This window comes from Nyctibius grandis, chromosome 12 (assembly GCF_013368605.1).
Source record: "Nyctibius grandis isolate bNycGra1 chromosome 12, bNycGra1.pri, whole genome shotgun sequence".
NCBI lineage: Eukaryota > Metazoa > Chordata > Aves > Nyctibiiformes > Nyctibiidae > Nyctibius > Nyctibius grandis.
This window is the reverse complement of record NC_090669.1, coordinates 3,732,415-3,747,383: the sequence shown is the minus strand read 5'-3', so window position 1 is coordinate 3,747,383 and position 14,969 is coordinate 3,732,415. Positions and strand designations below refer to the sequence as shown.

Sequence of the window (14,969 nt, the reverse complement as noted above, 5' to 3'; positions counted from 1 at the left end):
CTGGAAGGGGAACTGGGTACGGGATAAACGGCACAGAGTGGGTGTAAAATCAGTCGGTGGGCTTGGGGCATCCGTGGGGGATGTGGTACGTGGTTTGGCTGACTATCAGAGGAGAAGAGGACAAGGCAGTGGTGGTGCAGATCTCACGGGAGAGGGACATTAATGGGGAATTACTGTGTCTTTGCAGTGCAGTAGTGCTTGGAGCAGCAGTGGGGGTCTTGGGGCACAGGGACCTGGGTGCAGCCCCCAGCTCCGGCCAGCCCCGTGCTTGCATCCAGCCCCTGCGCTCAGCAGGGCAAATCATGTCCCAGAAAACCCGCACTCTTAATTAAAATAATAATCCAACCAGCCACTGGAAGGAGCACGCACAGCTCCATGTTTAGTGGCGGCAGCTCCCAGAGACTGCATATATGTATTAAGTCCACAAGGAGGGATGTAGCCCGCAGCCGCCCTCCGCTGAGGCAGCAATCAGACCCCCAGCGCCAGCAATCAGAGCAGGGCTGGGTGTGAGAGTTAATCAAACCCTATCTGTAATTACAGCAGAGCCTGTTTGAGCACCTGATTAATACATTGTTGCCTTCATTGCGGGCAGGCTGCTGGCTGCGGGCAGGGGCGTCCACGGGGGGAGACGTGGGGAGGGAAACCGCAAAAGAAATTGTTTCATATCCCAAATGCAATGATATGTCTTGGCCAAGGAGATTTATCGATTTAATACAGCCTCCTTAGCCAGAGCGTGGAGGGTGGAAGAATGTATTAAATGATAAAATAATTGCCTGGGTGAAGGGGTGGATTTGGTGTGGCGTGGGGCTCTTTCCAAAGCACGTTGGCAGAGGAAGGTGAAGGGTGAGGTACCTTGGCAGTGAATTTAATACACTCTCTATACAGCTGTGTTCAGATGTGATATGTATGTCTGCATGTGTATGTAAAATATGGTACTTGGAAAGAATACACACATATATATATATATATATATATATATAGTATATTGCATGTTCTGAGCGAGTTGTATTTTTCTAGGGAGAACAGAGATCATCCGGCTATCCAGGAATATTTGTAACTGCATTCAATTTTTTTTTCCCAGTCCAAATGCTCAACAAATGTTTTCACATTACTCCCTTGGCTCTGCTGCTGTTTATTTGTCTCGTGGTGGCACCCGTGTCTCCCACAGAGCGGGGCTGGTATGGTGCTCCACCAGCTGCCGCATCTGTGGTCCCAGGCTGTTCATCACTGTCCCTGTTGGATAATGGTGGTGCTGGTGGAGCACACTGGGCTGTGCTGGGGAGCACCGGGGCTGCGGAGGGGAGCACGGTCCTGCTTGGAAAAAGGCTCAAAAGCGGGCAGGGTCCTGAGCGCATCCCCCAAACCCAAGGAGCATCCCAGTGCTTGGTCCTCATGCAGGTCTGCTGCAGCCCACGGAGTGCCCTGAGCCGGTCCCATCGCCGTTTGACCGGTGTCCTGGGATGGGTTGTGCTGGTGAAAGAGCACCGCAGCGCATTGATCCCTGCCCTCCTCATGTCTCCCCCCAGCACCCAAGGGTGCTACACCTGCAGCTGCAGGAGGTCATGAACACGGCACGGTGCCTGGCTGTTGTCACCGTCTGGCGATGGGCACCACATCATGCACATCCCCCAGCAACACTGTGGCTGTGGCGGGGAGGGGAGCTGGTATTCTGTGTCAGAGAGAGGTCACTAACGGCCGCCCTAGTTGGATGCGTGAGAAGCCGTCAAGAAACTCGTGCTCCCCCACCAAACAAGGGGTGAGAAATCAGCTCTGCAACCTGTTTCCCCAGAAGTGTTTTTCTTCAGCTCATTCTTTTATGATTTAAAATAGGAGATAAAGGCCCTCCAGGTTGTTGCGGAGCCACTCCGGTTGCCATGGAAATAACCCTCGTTAGTCGCTTCGCCATAAAACAAGAATAATTTGCTTTGGGGAGCTTGGGGTACCCATGTAGTGCCGCTGCGTGTTCAGATAACTGGTGGTGCTGGGACCACTGGTCTCACCCCTCAGTTGGGTCATTGCCGGCGGCAAGCAGGGAGCTGGGAGCATCTGTCCCCATCTCACGGTACCAAAAAAGTCGTGAGTCCTGGAGGAGTCCTGTGCCAGGAGGTGCCGGCACGCAGGGACGGGCTGCCCGGCGGGGCTTTGCCTGGGCCACATGTTGTCCCAGCAGGCCCTGATGGGGTGGAAAGAGTCCAGGGAAAAAGTGATGCTGGCGAGTTTGGGTTTAGAGGAGGCTTTTTTTCATCACAAGTTTTTTTAGCTCTGATGCTTAGTGGTTAGCTTCATCCAGACCTGGTGTGGCCAGTGGCCTGGCTGGGCTGGTCTTGGGCTGGTTGGGCTGGGGTCAGACCGGTTGAGCTGGTGTTGGGCTAGTGTTGGACTGGTTGGGTCAGTGACGGACTGGTTGTGCTGGTGTCAGTCCTGTTGTGCCAGTGTCAATCCAGTTGTGCCAACGTCAATCCAGTTGTGCCAGTGTCCCGCCTCTGCCAGTGGCTGGCAGGAGGTGGAGGAGGACCATGCCATGGGCAGGGCGCGGCCAGGTTGTGCTGGGGAAGGGGTCCTGGGGGCTTTAAGCTGATCCGTTGTGCTGTTAAAACCTTTCATTAAGTGTTTTCTGTCTTGGGAAGGTTTGGATTACCCCAGGAGCTTCTGTCGCTCGAACAGCTCGTCCTCCTCCACCAAAGCTCCCTGGCAGCAGCCTGTCTCCTGCTGAAGGCATTCCTGCTCTGCGGGCTGTCTCTGTCCTGCCTCTGGCCTCAAATGACCAGAGCTTCCCTTTTCGCCCTCTTCAGGGAAAAAAAAACCCCTAATGCTGAAATATACCGAGGCTCTTGTCTCGCAGTGGGGGACAGGAGGGTGGCTGAGTGGGGACTGCCAGAGCTTGCTGCTGCTGGCTTGAAGGCATCTTCCCGGTGAGAGCCATGTTAATTGTCCCAAACCTCTTTTAATTTAGTGCTGGGTTGGCCATACTGTTGTGGACTAAGGCACTAAATAACATGCTGAAGCTCTCGGAGTAGGGATCTCCAAAGCACAGGCGGGGCCACTTTTCACTCCTGCACCCACCGGCTCTCACCCTGCAAAGCAATAGTAAATATTTTAAGATCACAGTAAAGAGAGCAACTATGGTCTTTGGGTAATGGCCTCTTTACGTTGGTTTATTTATCTGTAGATAAAGCAATGCTGATGTGCCTCGCTGCTGTCACAGCCTCTCTAAGTCTGTCCCAGGGTGATGGATGCTGGAGGGCTATATGCTGGGTGACCCATGGGTTCTATATGCTTCCTGTGGGATGGGACAGCACGTGCTCATTCCTGCTGTGGTCCCTACACTCAGGGACATGGAGGGGACCAGCTTGCACATTGGACGGATGCTGTGCCAGCCGGGGTGCCTGCCAGTGCTGGGTCTCACCGAGCTCGCTGTCTGCCTTGGCAGGTGTACGAGAGCGGCAGCAACGTGGACCAGTTCGTGACCCGCTTCCTGCTGAAGGAGACGGCGAACCAGACCCAGTCGCTGCTGAGCTCTGTGGAGAGTGCTGTGGAGGCCATCGACGAGCAAACCAACCCCGCCAGGTCTGCAGGACCCCCTGCCCTCCCCTCTGCCTCCCGGGTGGTTTGGGCGCAGGGGGTGGAGGGAGAGGTGGAGGATGCTCTTGTGGGGCGAGGGAGAACTCAGCAGCCGGTGTGCAGGAGCAAAGGGGAGCCCGGTGAGCGGCTGCCTTTCCCTTTGCCTCCCTTCCCGGCTTCCTGGGAGCTCTTGGGGCTTTCCTCCACTGCTGTGTCCTGCCCTGTCCCTGACTCTCTCGCAGCCCTGAGGGCCCTGCTCGGCCCCCCGACCTGCAAACGGTGTGGGGAGGGGGATGCAAACCGGGGGATAGCACCCCAGGACTGGGCTGGGCGGTGCTGGGTGCATGGCGCTGCATCTCTGAGCAAAGCCACCGGTCCCATCCAGGGTGAAACACGGGCACCACGGCATGGTGGCTGTGTCTGGGGTGTGCTGGGGGCAGCCCACAGTGGGCTGCTGTCCTCCTGCTTGGGCACCCGGCTGGTGAAGCCCTCCGCAGAGGTGGAAGGTGCTCGTGCACCAAGGATCGGTACCACCATCTTTGGGTCCCACGGGGAGGGGACCGTCCCCAGCCCAGCAGCCCGGCACATCCTACCGCGCTTGGAGAAGACAGAGCAGATGGTTTCAAGATTTCTCAAGTGCTGCCAGGGCTAAAATATAAGGGGTACCCAGCAGCACAGCCCAAACTTCAGCACAGCCGCCCCCTTGGTGTCACTCTCCTCCCCGGAGTACCACCGTCACCAGCTGTATCCAGGACACGTTGCCATGGAAACCGTTCATCAGATGCCCATGAAGCAAATCCCTCTCCTGCCGCACCTGCAAACCAGGAGGCCATGGGATGCTCAGGGGGGAACCTTGGCTTCCCTGAGCCATGGGCGGGCAGAGGGGGCCAAGGCACGTGGGCTACAGAGAGTGAAAATCCCAGCTCCCCCTGGGACACTGCAGGGGCCAATGTGCCCAAACACTTCATTGCAGCCAGGTCTTGGCGTCTTGGGCTTTAACATCAGCAGCAGTTGCATCCCAGCCTGGTGTCAGCAACTGGTGTCACAAGAGCCATTGCTGCCTGGGACACAGCGAGACCCTGGGCAGCTCTGGTGACATCTCACCAGCTTTCCTAAGAGGAATGCTCTGGGTTTCTTTACCCCACATCGCTTTCTTCTCTCTGTTTTGGAAGGAAACAGCTGGTCTGTGGCAAACCTTGAACAAAACTCTGAAAAAGTAAAGAGTTCCTGGGAAACAATGAGGAGGAAACAAGCCCATCATCAGACGGAGCAATTAGAGCCCATGAAAGGCTTTGCTGGCTTTTATTTGCCAATGTGTGGGCCCAGTTCATAATGAGGAGCATTGTAGTTGTTTTCTCATGGTGATAATAGCCAAAAAAAACAACCCACAAAAAATGATCTCACACATCCGCATGAAGACAAAGAGGTGGCCTAAAAAGCACCAAAACAAAGGGCTGTAAAACGAAGTGCAAGAGCAGAGCATCCAAGCCTGAGCCACTTCATTAAATTGTGATTAAAAAGTGTGTGTCTGTTCTTGCCTAATTTCCTGCCTATTGACAGGGGATTATTCAGCACCAGCAGTGGGATTATTGCACAGCCTGTAGCGACGGGGATGTTCCTACCACCTTTATCGTTGTTCTTGCTTCCTTGTCTTGGGGATGTTCTTCAGGACCAGCTCCACTCATCGTGTTCCCGTGTGGATGGTCAAGTCCACACTGGCCGGTTTTGAGGGACAACAGCAGCCTAGACGTTGCTCCCTCGGCACCAAAGGAGCCAGCCGAGATTGCTGAGGGCACCCGGCTGCTGCACTTCGGAGGGAGCCGGCTGCCTGGGGAGGGACAGGAGGGCAGGGACGATGCTGGCTCGTGTTGTGCCCATCGGCTCCCCGGCGCTCAGCGTGTTATCTCCAGCCAGGAGCTGCATGGCTGTCAGGAGATGCCAAGAGGAACAGAGGGTCCTGGGCACCTCCATCAAGCTGCACGAAGCTGTTTTTTGCCGGAAAGAAATGCTGGAAACCCTTTGAGCAGCTCAGCCTCTCCCTCTGCAGCTCCAGCTTCCATCGGTGGAGGAGGAAGGAGAGGGAGGGCCATCCCTCCCCAAACCCATTCCCATCTCACCACACATGGGTGGCAGCTGCAGACCCCTGTGGGGATGGCAGGTCTGAGCACCCTCTCCGTTTTGCAAATGAACGAGGGCCTGGGGGGGCCACCGAGGCGCTGGGCTGGATGGGCATTGATGTCTCAGGGGTACGTGCATACCTTTTTCTCCAAGAGTTGTTGCAGGATGAGCCAGGCCAAATGGGCTTTGTAGCCCCAGAGGAAGCAGCAAGGTGGAGGATCTGCTGTGGTGGATGTGTCTCCATTCTCCAGGAGAGCCGCAGCTGCAGGCTGTTGGTGGGCTGCACGGCCAGGCTGTCCCTGCTCGCAGGCAGCAGTTCAGGCGCAGGCAGCCCCTGTGCTGCCCGTGTGACAGCAACTTTTCCCATGTGCCACTTGCCAGAGCCGTCCACCTGCAAACCCAGCCCCGCTAAGGCACAGCCAGCCGGCTGGGCACAGCCGCTGCCCGAATGCCCAACGGTGTGGGTGTCTGTCTAGGGGAGAAAAAAATCCCTGAGGGCTGCAGGAGGTGCTGGAAAGAAAAGGGACAGCTGCTGGGAGCAGGCCACTGATGTTGCCCTAATTCCAACCCACTCCCCACACCGGGTGATGCTGAAGGACGGTGCGGGAGGGAAGCCCGTGCTGCCTGGGCACGGTGCGGGCACTGCTGCTCACCAAGGGGGCTGGCAGCGGCCGCAGAGCCACCAAAAAGGACGCTCCGATGTTGGCTGCCCGGGGCCGGCTCACGCCACGCTGTGCGTGTCCAGCTCTGCCCTCCCTGACCACCTGGATGCTCTCTGGTTGCAGGCACTACCCCAGCAAGGCTGGCCACGGGCTGGTGGACACCTGGTACGACAGCCCCGTCCCCAGCTACTCTCCCACCAGCCGGATGGTCCCCAGGGAGCATGGGAAGAGCTTCCAGACTGGTAAGTGATGGCCCCTTCCCGCCTGCACCGGCAGCTCAGGCTCGGGGCACTCAGGGAGGGGAGCTGCAGTCCCAGTGGCGGCATGGAGATGATGCTCGACTTCCCCGGAGGGCAGCGGGGCTCTCAGGGGTGCCTCTCGCTCCATCACTGCCTCCTGGCTCCGCGCAGGTTCCCCCGACACCAAGGCGGAGGGGCTGGAGGGGCAGATCAACAGGCTGGCCGAGCTCATCAGCAGGCTGGAGGACAAGGTAAGGGCCGGCGTTTCCACACGTGGGGCTGTCCCTGGGGTGTCCCCGCAGCCCCACCACCTCCTGGCTGGGATGGAGGTGGCCATGCCCATCCCCGTGCCATGGCATGCACGGGCCGTGGGTTGGAGCTGGGCTGGTGGTGGTGGATATTACAGAGCTGACGGCAGCTATTGAGTGTGGGATGATTAACTGGGAGTTTATTTAAATAAGAAAAACCGTAAGGAAGGAGGCAACGTCTCGTGCGGAGGCAGCCTTACTCCATCTAGGGCCTGAAGGAGAAAACATGGCAGTGCAGGAGATGTTCCTGAAATCCTCCTGGTTTGCATCTCCAAGGGGAAAGGTGGGGCTGTACGTGGGGCAAAAAAATGTCGCTCTTGGTTGCCAGAGGAGATAAGAGCGTGCCCGGGGCTGGGACGGCGTGGGTGAGCCCTGAGGAGGGGTGGGTACCCCTGCTCCTGCCACCCCAGGGACAACTCAGGGACCATGAAAAGGTGACAGCTGCTTTGGGGCTGATGCGAGGACACAGTGTCGGGGACATCGGCTGCTCTGGGAGCCTTTGCAGAGGGTCCTGACGGGGGCGGGGGTGAACCTGCAAACAGCTCTCGGAGCCATCCCCTGCAGAGAAGGGGGCACAGCCCGTCGTGCCAAGCGCTGGGGACAGGACCCCACCTCCCCAGGAGGGACGCGCAGCCCCAGCCCACCCCTCCCCGCTGCTTCTCCCCCCTTTTCCCAGACGCTCTGGTTCGACCTGCACCAGCGGCTGTCGGACAGCGAGGGCACGGCTTGCGCGGTGAGAGCCCGGCCACTGCCCGCGGGGTGCTGGGGGGGGGGGGCACCGTGTGTTTCGGGTCTCACGTGCTGCTGTGTTTCGGGGGGGCCCGGCAGTACCTGCTCCTGGTGCGGGACGAGATGACGGTGTCGCACAAGCACCTGGGCGAGTTCTGCAGCTCCCTGAAGCAGTACCTGAAGAGCGTGGCCGAGGAGCGGGACTGCTTCCAGTGGGTACCGCCGGCAGCCGCCCCTCGGGGGGCTCGGGGCGGCTGGGGGTGTCCAGCTGCCCTCGCAGCAAGGGGCACCCCACCAAGTGAAGGGTTGTGGCGAAACAGCCAGGATTTGGGGTGTAGGGATGCTCGGCCACTGAAACCCTTCTGCATGGGCTGGGGAGTGCTGTGGGGGGGGGGGGGTCCCCCAACCTGGGCTGCTGGGGCTGGGGTCACCCCTCGGTGCTGCAGGGGCCAAGGGGGGAGGGATGCCCCATGGTCGGGGCTCACCCCTGTCCCCACGCCCACCAGTGTCACCGCAGTGAAGCTGCCCGACGGGGTCACCTTCATCGTCTACGAGTTCTGGGAGACCGAGGAGGACTGGAAGAGGTAGGGGAGGGGGTGCAGGAAGCTCATTTTTGGGTGGGGTGTGGGGGCACGGTGGGGTGTTGGAGCTGCCGAGCCCCAAGCTCTGTTCCCTGTCTGATGGCAGGGGCGAGGGTCGGTCAGTCTGTCCTGGGGCTGTCACTGTAACGGGGACAGGGGGCTTGAGAGGTCTCGCTGTCCTGAGCTGTGGCAGGGTGCTTTGCCCATGGGGAGGGTGAGGGGGATTGCTGGCACCCAGACCCTCCCAGAGCCGAGGGGGTGGCAGGGGGCTGGGATGGTGATTTGGGGGGGGCTGTCACACGCTCTGTCCCGCCCGGGTGCAGGCACCTGCAGAGTGCCACCTGCAAGGGCTTCCAGCATGTCAAGGTGGACACACTGAGCCAGCCCGAGGCCATCGCCAGCGTGGCCGTGCCAGGTAGGAGGGCGGCCGCCCCGTGGGGTGGGGGACAGGGACCCCCCGGGGTTCCAGCACTGCTCCTGCTGTCGGGGAGCAGGGGTGGGCAGGGGGCACAGGGAGGGGACAGGCGTGGGCTGGGCTGGGTGGAACGGGGAGGGGGGCAGGGGTGACACTCCAGTGCCATCCCCCACAGCTGCCTGGTGCACCCTGAGCCGAGAGTGACCGCCGGTGCCGGGGGGCCCGCCAGTGCCCGTCCCTGCTATGGGGTGGCCGTGACCCCCTGCGTGGCCTGGGGGGTGGGAGGTGTTGGTGTGACCTGTCTGCAGTGAAGGAAACCCCCATGTACGTCCCCAGCACCCCAGAGGGTCCCTCCGCCCCAGCTACCCCATCACCTGGGTCACCTCTCCTTGGAGTGGGGTGGGCTCTGGGTGTGGGGGGTGCCCCCCTGGGGTCTGCTAGGGAGGAGCTGGCAGGGTTTTGGGTGGGGCATCCCTCAGGCATGGACAGGCAGGGAGTGGGGGGGGCAGGGTGCAGGCAGCCGGGCGCTGGGCAGGGGGCAAGGCAGGGGTAGGGGGTGGTGAGGGGCGGGGAGGGAGTGGGAGGCTGGAGACCACCTGGGGTGGGGGGGAGGTTGGGGGTCACTGCTGGTCCCCAGGGCTGGGGGGTGAGGCTGTGCCTTGGGGGGTGTGTGTGTGTCTGCAGGGACAGGGACCCATGTCCCTGGCGGGGGCCAGGGTGGTGTCAGAGGGGGGGGTATCCCTGCTCCTGGGGTGCCCCTTACTCCCAAGGGGTGCGGGTGGTCCCAAGGGGTTTCCTTCATGCGTGGAGGCAGTGGGTGCCTCGCAGGTGTGAGGTGGCTGCCCTCCCTTCCTGGGGTCCGTGTGTCTGTGTCTGTGTGTGCAGCGCTCACTGCCTGTCCTGCCCCACCCCCCCCCCGCCGCTGTGCCCGGGGGTCCCTGGGGTGAGCGGCGGGGCCCTCGCCGATACCCTGTCCCGTGTTTATTAGCCGCTGTACAACAGGGACGGTGACGCCAAATAAAACCGCGATGGGATCCAGCGGTGTAGCCGTGTCTGTGGAGGCCATCCGGGGCTGGGGGGGCACGGTGGGGGGCACGGTGGGGGGTCAGCGCAGCAGCCCCAGCACGGCCAGGGCAGCGCTCTGCCCGCAGACGAAGGCACCGCCAAGCACGGAGAGGACACCCCAGGCAATGAGCGCAGCCCTGTGGGGACACGAGCTGGTGGGACAGAGCCAGCCCCCAGTGACACACCACCCCCCCAGCCTCCCAGGTGTGAGGCGCGCTGCGGGGTCTCAGCCTCTGCCACGCTCCTCTGCATCGCTCCCGGCGGGCAGCCGAAGACCCCAGCGTCCCCTCCGGCACGTCCCCCATGCCTGCTGCAATGACATGCACCCAATGGGTGCCCACCTTGGGGCACCGTGCCCCTCCGACCCCCACCCTGACCCTCACCGGGTGCCCCAGTGCTTCCAAATCCCGCAGCGATCCTTCCCTTACAGCCGCCCTGCCTTGCAAGGCGCTTGGGACCTGGGCTCCTCCCTGGTACCCAGGAGCACCCCCGATACCCGGGCACATCCCCAGTGCCTGGGCTCCTCCCTGGTACCCAGGAGCACCCCCGATACCCGGGCACATCCCCAGTGCCTGGGCTCCTCCCTGGTACCCAGGAGCACCCCCGATACCCGGGCACATCCCCGTTGCCTGGGCTCATCCCTGGTACCCAGGCACACCCCTCCATACCCACCCTTCAGCCCCACCACACGCCCTATGTCCTGCAGCGAGTGCTACTGGTTTCAGTGCCTACAGGTGCCCCCACTCCCCCCTCCTCGCGGGGCTCCCACCTTGGCCGGGCTGTCCCTGCCCCTGCCCACCGCCGGGCCCGCAGACACTCACCTTTTGCGTGGCCCGAGGGTGCAGGTCCCGGTCATGCACACCAGGCACAGCCCTGTCACCAACGCAGAGGCTCAGCCTCGCCGCCACAGCACCAGGCCCTGTCACGGTGTCCCCCCACAAGCACGTCCCTGCGTCCCTGAAACGGGGCCAGGACGAGCCACCCGCCACCGCAGCCCCCCCCGCCCGCAGGGACAGTCTTGGCACCGGTGACCCCTTCCCTCCGCCCCACCGCTTGCACTTGCCTGGGAAGATGAAGATGAAGAAGGCGCTGATGCCCCCGATGAGTTCGATGACCTTGCCAATGTCCGGGACAAACAGGGCAATGGCGAGCGTGGCGGCCATCCAGGCGACCGTCAGTGCCACCCGGCTCCGCTGCTCGTGTGCCTCGGGCACCGCCGCGGCCCCGCGCTTGGATGTCACCCAGACGTCCCGCACCACCGACCTGGAGGGGTGCGGGTGGGTGGGGGGACGATGGCACCCAGCGGAGCCACACCGGCTGGGGGGGGACAACCATCTCTCCACCGCCCCCCTCACCTGCCCAGCAGCACCACGATGGGGTAGATGGTGACGATGGAGACACTGAAGAGCAGGCGGGCAACGATGACGACTGGGTCGTTCCCTGGGTAGGACATCAGGACGTCGGCCGCCACGGCCTCGCCGAAGGTCAGATAGCCGTAGAGCCCTGCTGACGGGGGGGCGAGGGTGGGTGGCAGCAACCCCCAGGGAGTGCCGGAGAGGAGGACAGAGGAGCCCCGAGGAGGATGGAGGAGCCCCAGGGACAGGGGACCCTCGGGGCAAAGAGGGGGCAAAGGGCTCTGGCTTTACCGGTGAGGGAGTAGATGAGCAGGCAGATGAGCATGGAGAGCACGGAGACAGCAACCCAGTGGGAGAAGCTCTGGTTGCGCATGCTGCTGTAGATGGCCACGCAGGCCTCGTGGCACTGCAAGGCACAGGGGGACAGCGCTGGCGCCCTAGGCAGGGACAACCTGATGCCCCTGGCTCCTTCCCTCCCATCCATGGGTGCTCCATCCCACTCCTCCCGTCCCCATGGGCTTGTCCCCTGCCCTGCAGCCACCTCTGGTGACAGCCACGGTTCCCCTGCCCTGCACCCCCACCCCAAGGGATGGTGTCCCGATGGTCCAGGATGCCGCAGGAGGCTGACAGCACCACTGTGGCAGCCAGTGATGGTGGGGCTGGGGTGACCTACCTGGAAGCCGAAGCAAATGGTGGGGATGACGCTGAAGACGGAGGCCCAGGAGGAGGCCCTGTGGTATGGGGGGAAGAAGCGCAGAGGGGACCTGGGTGGCATCAGCTGTGATGCCCAGACACCACCATGGGCACCTCCTGCTCAGTGATTTTTGGGAGAAGGGGGATTGCTGGTGCGAAAGCTGGGGCTGGGGGCTGCAACCCGCCCACCACCCCGCCAGCACTGTCCCCAACTCACCCCCTAACCCAGGGCCACCCCTGCACTGCCTCCAGCCCTGCCCCATGCCACCGCTGATGCCACAGGGGATAGGGTGGGAGGGATGCGGGGCTGAGCCCCCCCTTACCTGGAGGGCTGGGGGGGCTCAGGTGAGCCCAGGCTCTCTGTCTGCAGGTGGTATTTCAGGACGATGACCAGGGTGAGGTAGCAGGCGGCCAGCGTGCCCAGTATGCTGCCGGGACAGGGGACAGCATCAGCGCACAGACCCCCAGCAGTCGGGAGGGAGGTGGGGGTCCCATGGCCCCACAGGGACATGTGAGGAGGTGGCCTGGGGTACAAGGTGCCCAGGGGTGGGCCACCGCAGGGGTAGCCCGGGTGGTACCTGGAGTACTTCTGGAAGCCGATCTCCCTGGGGACGGAGAGTGGGAAGATGACGAGGACGCAGAGAGCCGAGAGGGTGAAGCGCTGGTCCACGTACCAGGGGGGTGGCGGGGGAACCCCGCTCAGTGTCCCATTGGGGTACAGGGAGTCGCACACTGTGGGGAGGAGCAGGGGGGTCAGCTGCACCCCAAAAGGTGGCCCAAGGGGATCGGGAGGGGTCCTCGGGGGGCCCCAAGAAAACCCCGGGGCTGCCCCCAGCCCACATGGGACCACCTTCCCCTCACTCCCGGGAGCCACCGACCCCAAGCAAGCCCCGAGTGTGGCAGGGGACACAACTCACATTTCTCCAGCTGGTCGCCCACCACCCTGAGGAGGGCCACGGAGATCATGAAGAGGTTGAGGAGGAAGCAGATCTCGCAGACCTTCCCCGCCGCCGCCCCGCACACCGCCCGGACAACCCCCTGGTAGGTGGGCTGGGCGCTGAGGGCCGCCGCGTAGCCCAGCACCACCAGCCCGCTCACCAGGAAGACCAGCGAGCCCTGCGGGGACAGGACCCGGTGAGAAGCACCACGCTGGCCCTCTGTCACGTCCCAGACTGGGGGGACCCAGCGGGGCCAGGGGAGCAGATCACTGGCCAGGTTGCCTTGTGACCCCGGGTACCACGGTTCAGCTAAGGGACGGAGAAAAAGCTCTATGTGATATTTTGGGTTTAGATTTGGGGGGTTTGGGGCATGTAGGGGACCACCCACCCATTTTATTTTAGGTTGGGCTAAAAGCCAGCTGGGAGCGTGGCTGCGGGTGCAAAGAGCATCTCTAAGGCAGGTTTCGCACCCCTGCGCTGGCCGCTCTCCCTTTCAGCACGGGTCGGGCCCCGCACCCCGGGGCAGGTGAACTCCCCCCTTCGCCCCTCGGCCTCCCCCCAGGGCCGAGCCCCCCGCAGTCCCCCGCCCCGGTGCCCCCTTACCAGCTCCACGAGGAGCGCGGGGCGGGCGCCGCCGGCCCTGCTGAAGGCCCAGGGGAAGCTGAGCAGCCCCGCGCCCAGCGCAGACTTCAGCATGATGCAGACGGCGCCGGCGGAGGAGAGCCCGGCGCTGCCCCCCGCCCGCAGCAGGGGCCGGCCCTCGCCCGCCGCCCGCTCCATCCCGGTGCCTCCCCGGCGGGGCTCTGCGCCGGGCCGGGCAGGGGGAGCGCAGCCCCCCGCCCCCGCCGGGCCCCGCGGGGGCGGGCGCGGATGGGTGAGCGCGGGGGCTCCGCGGACCCTCCGCCCCCCTCCACAGAGCGGGGCACCGGGGGACGCACCCCCGTCCTGACCCCACCCCGGCTCGGTGCAGGGCAAAGCCCCCGTGGAGAGCGGGGGGCACCACGGGTCATGCACCCCTCGGCTCGTGACCCGCGGTCCACGTCCCGCTGTCTGTGGGCATCCCTGTCCCAAAGAGCTAGATCAGACCATTGTAAAACCAACAGCCCCAGCAGCTCCCAGTGCGGGGCCCGGGCTGGGGGCTCCCTGTTCCCCCTGGGTTCACCCCATCCGTGAAATTCCCCGTGGGTCTTTGGAGCATCGCGGGGCGAGGGAAGGCGGCTGCGGGGCTGCAGGGAGCGCCTTTCGGACCGTTGGGCTGGTGGATGCTCCACCACCCGGGTGCGGGCTGCGGCCAGGCACCCCCCGGCACCTCTGCAGCGGCTCAAAGCCCGCTGCCGTGCTCAGGACACCTCAGCGAGGAGCCACCCCATCCCACCCCCTGCTCCACACAGGAACAGGAGGTGCTGGGATAACAAGATGGGGTGACTGATGCTGAAGGGGACCAGCACGGAGGGCTGCACCCCACAGGGACGAGGGGCCCATCCCCTACACGGGGACACGCGGCAGCTCCGTGCCGCTCCCGGCACATGCCACCGCCCCGGGGCTCAGCGCACAGGCCCCCGACGCCAGCCGACAGCCCCTAATGCATTTTTGATTTCCCAAATATGTGCCCTTCTGATCTCGGTAAGACGGATAAAGAGACTTTAATCAGCTGCTGGGAGGAATTATGGATGGCTAATTGTGCCTGCCACCTCCATTACATCTCTGCTGCCTATGGGGCTTAGAACCATAAAAGGGCCCTTCCAGGCCTTCATTAGCTGCACACCAAAGGCTTCAGAAATAATTGGCCTCCATGATTTAGAAATTGGCCACTGGGCTGTAAAATACCAGCCAGTGGGAAAGGCTCTTAATTCGGACTGGCGCTTTGATACAGCTTGACTCTGGTTTCAAGGCTGCGGAGGAGCTGTAATCTCTCATTAGCGCTGCCATGAGAGGAGCGAGCCTCCTCATTAGCACTGACCATCACAGCAGCACCAAAGCCTTCCAGGCCCCCTCTGACAGGAGCAGCCCAAACCAAAGGGACGCAGCCCACCTCCCACACCAGCACAGCAGCCCTGGGCAGCTTCTCTGCTGGGGCTCTGGGCTCCCTCGCTCATATTTCCCCCCGTTTCTCCCACTTATCTGGGTGCTCCAGCCCCCAGGCTGCGAGCCATAACCTGAGGGTCCTCATGGGCTGGCAGCTTTACCCGCTGCTGTGTCCCCTCGGCAGGTGCCCTCCTCCCCTCTTTTTGATGGAAAAAAGGCTGCCAATGTATTTTCCACTTGCTGCCTTCATTTGAAGACAGTCAAAGGTACAAAGGTGCAA

At 62.6% G+C, this 14,969-nt stretch overlaps 2 protein-coding genes across 2 annotated transcripts in view; one reads left to right on the top strand and one right to left on the bottom strand.

Moving 5' to 3' along the window:
• Positions 1–8,845, top strand: part of NECAB2 (N-terminal EF-hand calcium binding protein 2) — a 78,850-nt gene extending 70,005 nt beyond the window's left edge. The window contains exons 6-13 of the mRNA XM_068411537.1: positions 3,431–3,567; positions 6,465–6,583; positions 6,752–6,831; positions 7,565–7,621; positions 7,717–7,829; positions 8,124–8,201; positions 8,522–8,613; positions 8,789–8,845. Of these exons, the coding sequence (XP_068267638.1) occupies positions 3,431–3,567; positions 6,465–6,583; positions 6,752–6,831; positions 7,565–7,621; positions 7,717–7,829; positions 8,124–8,201; positions 8,522–8,613; positions 8,789–8,817 (705 nt within the window). The 3' untranslated portion in view covers positions 8,818–8,845. The remainder of the gene's footprint in view (positions 1–3,430; positions 3,568–6,464; positions 6,584–6,751; positions 6,832–7,564; positions 7,622–7,716; positions 7,830–8,123; positions 8,202–8,521; positions 8,614–8,788) is intronic.
• Positions 8,846–9,718: 873 nt separating this feature from the next.
• On the bottom strand, positions 9,719–13,444 carry SLC38A8 (solute carrier family 38 member 8). The gene is made up of 10 exons (XM_068411545.1): positions 13,268–13,444; positions 12,644–12,842; positions 12,305–12,458; positions 12,050–12,154; positions 11,707–11,764; positions 11,325–11,439; positions 11,034–11,184; positions 10,742–10,941; positions 10,500–10,554; positions 9,719–9,815 (listed from the first exon to the last, which is right to left on the bottom strand). Exons 1-10 carry the CDS (start codon positions 13,442–13,444, stop codon positions 9,719–9,721), a joined length of 1,311 nt encoding a protein of 436 aa, XP_068267646.1.
• Between the last annotated feature and the right edge of the window lie 1,525 nt (positions 13,445–14,969).